The following is an 8,754-nucleotide window of genomic DNA, read 5'->3' on the forward strand; positions in this document are numbered from 1 at the left end:
CATGGGGGGCCAGCACAGAAAAACAAAAATGTATGAAATGAAATGTATGCATTCACTACTGTAAGTCGCTCTGGATAAGAGCGTCTGCTAAATGACTAAAATGTAAAATGTAAATGTAAAAAAATGTACCCTCTAGTTAACTTTAGCTGTTATTAGCATGTGTTCATTTTTTTGGCATGACTCAAAACACATTCCACCGACACATGCGAATAAGGCCATACAAAGTTGATTTACTTTTTTTGAACGATTCATATGATTCATTTAAAAGATTTTAACGACACTCACTATTCACTTTGCCTTTGTATTAGTTGGGATTCTGTTCAATCGCAGTGAATCAAAATAATAATTTGTGAATCGCAAACAGTTATATTAGGAAAAATATTTAATTTGGCGTTTCTTTTGGATTATGTGCCTTCAACTTGTTTTGTAGATACTTTCAGTTGATTTGAACATTCAATGTTTGGGACATTGCAACTCAATAGATGCTAGTCTGCCTGCAAATAACCACTTATAAGATAAAATGACTAAACTCGAAAAGGTACATTTCCTGAAAAAGATTTGTGGGCTTACTTCAGCCGAATAAAAGGATTTGTAGCCTACCATAGCCATTTGATCTTTTGATATATTGAATGAGCAAATTATTTTAAAAGGCATAATAAACGTATTTGGTTGTAATGTCGCAATGTTATACATCAAGGGTGGTCAACCATCCTCAAGGAGAGCTAACGGGTGTGCAGGCTTTTATTCCAGTCCCCCTCTAACAAACCACATTTTAGAAATGAGCTGCTCAACCAGACCTTGATAAACTGGCTCTGATGTGTTTGAGCAGGGCTGCACATCCATAGGCTCTCCAGACTGAGGGTTGACCACATGTGTTTTATACAGTTGCCTAAGTGCCTTGCACCACGACAGGCGATGTTACATGGATCAGAGAGCAGTCTCCCAGTGTCGATTCCACATTACACTTATTTTTTATACGTACATAGATGACAATTGTTGGTCATGAAAATTTGGTTAAAAGTCATGAAATTCGATATGTCAATGTGTATGTAGAAAGTATTCATACCCACATTTTGTTGTGTTATGTCCTGAATTCAAAATAGATAAACATTTAAATACATATCACCCATCTACACACAATGCCCCATAATGACATTGAAAACATGTTTTCAGATTTTTTTTACTAATTTATAGAACATTTCATACAGAAATATCTCATTTACATAAGTATTCACACCCCTGAGTCAATACATGTTACAATCATCTTTGACAGTGATTACAGCTGTGAGTGTTTCTGGGTAAGTCTCTAAGAGCTTTGCACATCTGTATTGTACAATATTTTCCCATTATTCTTTTAAAAATTCTTCAAGCTCTGTCAAGTTGGTTTTTGGTCATTGCTAGACAGCCATTTTCAAGGTTTGCCATAGATTTTCAAGCCAATTTAAGTAAAAACTGTATTAGTCTTGGTAAGCAACTCCAGTGTATATTTGGCCTTGTGTTTTTAGATTATTGTCTTGCTGAAAGGTTAATTTGTCTCTGTGTCTTTTGGAAAGCAGACTGAACCAGGTTTTCCTCTAGCTCCATTCCATTTATTTTTATCCTAAACTCCCTAGTCCTTGCCAACGACAAGCATACCCATTACATGATGCAGCCACCACCATGCTTGAAAATATGAAGAGTTGTACTCAGTGTTGTGTTGTTGGATTTGCCCCAAACATAACGCTTTGTATTCAGGACAAAGTTAATTTCTTTGCCACATTTTTTACAGTTTTACTTTAGTGCCTTATTGCAAGCAGGATGCATGTTTTATTGTTTATTCTTACATGCTTATTTTCACTCTGTCATTTAGATTAGTATTATGGAGTAACTACAATGTTGTTGATCCATCCTCAGTTTTCTATCACAGCCATTAAACTCTGTAAATGTTTTAAAGTCACCATTGGCCTCATGGTTTCCTTCCTCTCTGACAACTGAGTTAGGAAGGACGCCTGTATCTTTGTAGTGACTGGGTGTATTGATACACCATCCAAAGTGTCATTAATAACTTAACCAAGCTCAAAGGGATACATGTTTACCTATCTACCAATGGGTGCCCTTTGCAAGGTATTTGTGGTTGAATCTGTGTTTTGAATTTCACTGCTCGACTGAGGGACCTTGCAGATACAGTGCCTTGCGAAAGTATTCGGCCCCCTTGAACTTTTCGACCTTTTGCCACATTTCAGGCTTCAAACATAAAGATATAAAACTGTAATTTTTTGTGAAGAATCAACAACAAGTGGGACACAATCATGAAGTGGAACGAAATTTATTGGATATTTCAAACTTTTTTAACAAATAAAAAACTGAAAAATTGGGCGTGCAAAATTATTCAGCCCCCTTAAGTTAATACTTTGTAGCGTCACCTTTTGCTGCGATTACAGCTGTAAGTTGCTTGGGGTATGTCTATCAGTTTTGCACATCGAGAGACTGAAATTTTTGCCCATTCCTCCTTGCAAAACAGCTCGAGCTCAGTGAGGTTGGATGGAGAGCGTTTGTGAACAGCAGTTTTCAGTTCTTTCCACAGATTCTCGATTGGATTCAGGTCTGGACTTTGACTTGGCCATTCTAACACCTGGATGTGTTTATTTGTGAACCATTCCATTGTAGATTTTGCTTAATGTTTTGGATCATTGTCTTGTTGGAAGACTAATCTCCGTCCCAGTCTCAGGTCTTTTGCAGACTCCATCAGGTTTTCTTCCAGAATGGTCCTGTATTTGGCTCCATCCATCTTCCCATCAATTTTAACCATCTTCCCTGCCCCTGCTGAAGAAAATCAGGCCCAAACCATGATGCTGCCACCACCATGTTTGACAGTGGGGATTGTGTGTTCAGAGTGATGAGCTGTGTTGCTTTTACGCCAAACATAATGTTTTGCATTGTTGCCAAAAAGTTCGATTTTGGTTTCATCTGACCAGAGCACCTTCTTCCACATGTTTGGTGTGTCTCCCAGGTGGCTAGTGGCAAACTTTAAACAACACTTTTTATGGATATCTTTAAGAAATGGCTTTCTTCTTGCCACTCTTCCATAAAGGCCAGATTTGTGCAGTATACGACTGATTGTTGTCCTATGGACAGAGTCTCCCACCTCAGCTGTAGATCTCTGCAGTTCATCCAGAGTGATCATGGGCCTCTTGGCTGCATCTCTGATCAGTCTTCTCCTTGTATGAGCTGAAAGTTTAGAGGGACGGCCGGGTCTTCGTAGATTTGCAGTGGTCTGATACTCCTTCCATTTCAATATTATCGCTTGCACAGTGCTCCTTGGGATGTTTAAAGCTTGGGAAATATTTTTGTATCCAAATCCGGCTTTAAACTTCTCCACAACAGTATCTCGGACCTGCCTGGTGTGTTCCTTGTTCTTCATGATGCTCTCTGCGCTTTAAACGGACCTCTGAGACTATCACAGAGCAGGTGCATTTATACGGAGACTTGATTACACACAGGTGGATTCTATTTATCATCATTAGTCATTTAGGTCAACATTGGATCATTCAGAGATCCTCACTGAACTTCTGGAGAGAGTTTGCTGCACTGAAAGTAAAGGGGCTGAATAATTTTGCACGCCCAATTTTTCAGTTTTTTATTTGTTAAAAAAGTTTGAAATATCCAATAAATTTCGTTCCTCTTCATAATTGTGTCCCACTTGTTGTTGATTCTTCACAAAAAATTACAGTTTTATATCTTTATGTTTGAAGCCTGAAATGTGGCAAAAGGTCGAAAAGTTCAAGGGGGCCGAATACTTTCGCAAGGCACTGTAATTGTATGTGTCGGGTACAGAGATGAGGAAGTAATTTATGTTAAACACTATTATTGCACACATAGTGAGTCCATGCAACTTGTTAAGCAAATGTTTACTACTTAACATGTTTAGGCTTGCCATAACAAAGGGGTTGAATACTTACTGACTCACGACATTTCAGCTTTTCATTTTTTATTAATTTTTAAAAACACAATTCCACTTTGACATTATGGTGTATTATGTGTAGGCCAGGGATACAAAATCTCAATTGATTCCATTTTAAATTCAGGCAGTAACACAACAAAATGTGGAAACGGTCAAGGGGTGTGAATACTTTCCGAAGGCACTGTATGTTTATATCCTTTTCAATAATTTTCCACATTTCTTTCTCTGGTCTTGCCCCCTCAAGGTGTCGTTCACGGGGAAGCAGGGGGAGATGAGGGAGATGCAGCAGCTCTCTGGAGGTCAGAAGTCCCTGGTGGCCCTGGCCCTCATCTTCGCCATCCAGAAGTGTGACCCCGCTCCTTTCTACCTGTTTGATGAGATTGACCAGGCCCTGGATGCACAGCACAGGAAGGCTGTCTCGGGTAATAACACCACTCGTATCAAATAAATAGATTATATTTTAATAGCATATTTTATATAACACAACCACTCACAGACTGCCTCCCTTGGATAAGAAGAGATGGAATAAGTGTGTTGAATTTACAGCTAGCCTTTCTGTCTTGATTTTCAATGGGTGGCAGGTAGCTTAGCAGTTAACAGCGTTGAGCCAGTAACTTAAAGGTCGCTGGTTCAAATCCCCGAGCCAAATCGGTCGATGTGCCCTTGAGCAAAGCACTTAACCCTAATTGCTCCTGTAAGTCTCTCTGGAGCGTCTGCTGAATGACAAATGTATGTGTAAAATACATTTTCTGACTTTAATAAGTCTGTTGAATTTACAGCTAGCCTTTCTGTCTTGATTTTCAATGTTTGGCCATCCACAACCCTTGCCTGACTGCCCGAACTCCTTTCTCCGGCAAAACGCTACGCCCATGGACGTTAGTTTCTTCTCCACAATGAGTCTGGATCTGAGTACCTCCCCGACGATTTCTAGAATGCAAACACGTTCTGATTGGTCCCAGAAACGGATGGGTTGGGCCAGAGCCAGAACACACTTGGGCAAAGCAGCAATTTGAAAATTCGTCATTGGCTTTGATACTCTTGATTGGTTAGAAATGATCCAATTGCTGATGACTTTGTTTTGTACAACACCCATCGTTTTGACGTCACCACAAATGGCTTAAATGATGGCAGTCTCAGACTGAAGTATGTAGAGCAGTGGAAGAATTCAGTTTGAGTCGTCAGGCAACCACAATCCTTCAACAAGCATGAAGAAATTTAAGCATTATAACATATCTATAAATATCTTATCCTTACCCGTGTGTAATGTGTGTTCCAGATATGATTGTAGAGCTGGCGGGCCATGCCCAGTTTATCACCACTACGTTCAGACCTGAGCTTCTGGAGTCAGCCGACAAGTTCTACGGAGTCAAGTTCAGAAACAAGGTGAAGTTACTTAAAAGTTTATACGTTGGTCCACATCGGTATGAATGCGTGGGTACTGGTTACTCACTCACTGGCTAGTTTTAGACTAGTTTAATAACCTCTGGCATTCAGAGACGTGAAAAGTATGTTTCATAAGATGGTTGTCTCAGTGGAACTCAGACACAGGCATTGGTCACTCACTGTGTGTGTTTTCAGGTGAGTCACATTGACGTGATCTCGGCAGAGCAGGCGAAAGACTTTGTGGAGGACGACACTACCCATGGTTAAGAATAATCAACTCTTCATCATCCACCTCCATAGTGCACTGCCTAACTCTGAGCCTTCAATCCTCTCCACTCTGATAGAACTCAACCAGAACTCTATGGTCAGCCGTTATTGGATTCTATTCTCATTCTACCGTCAGAACTCCCAAGTCCATCATCTAGCGCTTAGTAGCTGCACCACTGTTCCCTCCTCTATGCAATCGTTAGGACGACATCCATCGTCTTAGCGGCCGAGGAGGGAAAATAAAAGTTCATTTCGTTTTTTTCTGGATTGTTTTTATTTTATTTTTAACAATGTTTTCAGGTGGTCATGTTGATGTTTGAGATGAGGGTTGAATTTCAGTGCTGGCGCAGCCTTTGACCTCATTGTATGTAATGGAAAATTGAGAACTTTTCAGATTCAAATGCATGTTCTTTTTTTATTTGAAACTGTTGGTCTGTGCTGATGTTGTGCTGATGATTTGTCATCATAAATTGGTTGGTCACTTTGAATCTCAAACTGTGAGGTATAGTGAAAGACAGAAATAATAACCAGTTTGTCAGAATAATCTTCCATGTTTAAGATATGACATATTATTTACTTGTTGTAACGTCGTTACCAGAAAAATGGTTTGAAACGTTCGAAACATTTTTTTATTCTTTCTTTTTGTTAACGGTGTCTTGGCATTCCCTGTTGTAGGTCATTATCTTGTAACCAGTTAGTTCTACACTGACTGCAGCATTTTAACTAGTTGTTCTCTCCCTGTTACTCTATTAGAAAACAATAAAAAATTGTATAAGGACATTTCCTGAAGAGAAGTTGTGTGCATTTGTAGTGAAGTAAGTTGTAGTGTGACATGTGATCTGTGTAGCATTATACCACTGGGTGGCGCTAGGTCACAAACTCGTCACCTGAACCATACATCTGTCTGGTATCTACATGGACCACGAATAAGATGAAGTTACACCACGAGATGTAATGAGGGACCTATAATATACATAGTGAATGTCTAGAGTGGCACAGAGATTGATATCACCAAATGAGCCTACTGGTGTTTCATACTGGAAGATGTAATATCAGACATGGGGATCATATCAGTGAAGAGGCTAGCTACCAGAAACCCAGTTGAACATTCAATGGCCACAACTGAATGAATTTGAGAAAGAAACATGAGAAAGAAAATAGATTTCTACCAATGAGCCTGACAGTATTTCTGAAATTGGTTGATAAGATGTCAATCTGAAACAGTATGACTAGTCAGGAAGGTAATGAAACCCAGATTAACAGCTGATCAATGGCCCTAATTGAACCATTGAATGGATTTCAATCTGCCAAGTTGGACACCCAGAAGTTAATTGTGATCCTCTCGTCTCCTCACACTTTTTATTTTCTGTCTGATGAAATCCCCATGACCTAGCCTGGCCCAACGTCTGTTTGGGCTGTCTTGCCACTTACGGTCTCTCTGGGACCAGGGTAACCCAGTGCCCTGTTAGTGAATGTGAAAGGGTGTGACCCACCCCAGACTGTGTGCCCAGAGTCAGCCAGACATCTGGGATAGATAGTCATCTGCTTAATGACCCTACTGACCATGACTACAGTACACTGATTACTGACCTAACTGACCACCAGACTAGTCTCACACCTTGCCAACAGTACACCTCATACCCCTGTGCCCTGCCAGGCCCAAGCCATTAGCCAGGGAACAGGCAATACTCCATATTCTCTCACTGTCCCTAGTCAGCTGATCTGAACTCGGTATTTCATCCAAGTGTCAAGTAATTGCTGTCAGATGATCTGACATCTATCCAAGACTACCCAAGCAATGTTGCCCCTCTCTCTCGTCAGCTGAAATGAACTCAGACCCCCCTCCTCTTCTTACCATCCATTCCCTCTGCCTCCTCCCGTTCAACTAAACGATATACAGTGGGGAGAACAAGTATTTGATACACTGCCGATTTTGCAGGTTTTCCTACTTACAAAGCATGTAGAGGTCTGTCATTTTTATCATAGGTACACTTCAACTGTGAGAGACGGAATCTAAAACAAAAATCCAGAAAATCACATTGTATGATTTTTAAGTAATTCATTTGCATTTTATTGCATGACATAAGTATTTGATCACCTACCAACCAGTAAGAATTCCGGCTCTCAGACCTGTTAGTTTTTCTTTAAGAAGCCCTCCTGTTCTCCACTCATTACCTGTATTAACTGCACCTGTTTGAACTCGTTACCTGTATAAAAGACACCTGTCGACACACTCAATCAAACAGACTCCAACCTCTCCACAATGGCCAAGACCAGAGAGCTGTGTAAGGACATCAGGGATAAAATTGTAGACCTGCACAAGGCTGGGATGGGCTACAGGACAATAGGCAAGCAGCTTGGTGAGAAGGCAACAACTGTTGGCGCAATTATTAGAAAATGGAAGAAGTTCAAGATGACGGTCAATCACCCTCGGTCTGGGGCTCCATGCAAGATCTCACCTCGTGGGGCATCAATGATCATGAGGAAGGTGAGGGATCAGCCCAGAACTACACGGCAGGACCTGGTCAATGACCTGAAGAGAGCTGGGACCACAGTCTCAAAGAAAACCATTAGTAACACACTACGCCGTCATGGATTAAAATCCTGCAGCGCACGCAAGGTCCCCCTGCTCAAGCCAGCGCATGTCCAGGCCCGTCTGAAGTTTCCCAATGACCATCTGGATGATCCAGAGGAGGAATGGGAGAAGGTCATGTGGTCTGATGAGACAAAAATAGAGCTTTTTGGTCTAAACTCCACTCGCCGTGTTTGGAGGAAGAAGAAGGATGAGTATAACCCAAAGAACACCATCCCAACCGTGAAGCATGGAGGTGGAAACATCATTCTTTGGGGATGCTTTTCTGCAAAGGGGACAGGACGACTGCACCGTATTGAGGGGAGGATGGATGGGGCCATGTATCACGAGATCTTGGCCAACAACCTCCTTCCCTCAGTAAGAGCATTGAAGATGGGTCGTGGATGGGTCTTCCAGCATGACAACGACCCGAAACACACAGCCAGGGCAACTAAGGAGTGGCTCCGTAAGAAGCATCTCAAGGTCCTGGAGTGGCCTAGCCAGTCTCCAGACCTGAACCCGATAGAAAATCTTTGGAGCGAGCTGAAAGTCCGTATTGCCCAGCGACATCCCCGAAACCTGAAGGATCTGG

At 41.3% G+C, this 8,754-nt stretch overlaps 1 protein-coding gene across 1 annotated transcript in view; it reads left to right on the plus strand.

The window, feature by feature from the left end:
* The window catches only part of LOC115178801 (structural maintenance of chromosomes protein 3), a 28,655-nt gene extending 22,281 nt beyond the window's left edge, over positions 1-6,374 (plus strand). Inside the window, exons 28-30 of the mRNA XM_029740126.1 lie at positions 4,185-4,362; positions 5,217-5,323; positions 5,519-6,374. Coding sequence (XP_029595986.1) covers positions 4,185-4,362; positions 5,217-5,323; positions 5,519-5,590 — 357 coding nt within the window. The 3' untranslated portion in view covers positions 5,591-6,374. The remainder of the gene's footprint in view (positions 1-4,184; positions 4,363-5,216; positions 5,324-5,518) is intronic.
* Positions 6,375-8,754: the final 2,380 nt, after the last annotated feature.

The sequence above is a fragment of the Salmo trutta genome, chromosome 38 (genome assembly GCF_901001165.1).
Source record: "Salmo trutta chromosome 38, fSalTru1.1, whole genome shotgun sequence".
NCBI classification, from domain to species: Eukaryota; Metazoa; Chordata; class Actinopteri; order Salmoniformes; family Salmonidae; genus Salmo; species Salmo trutta.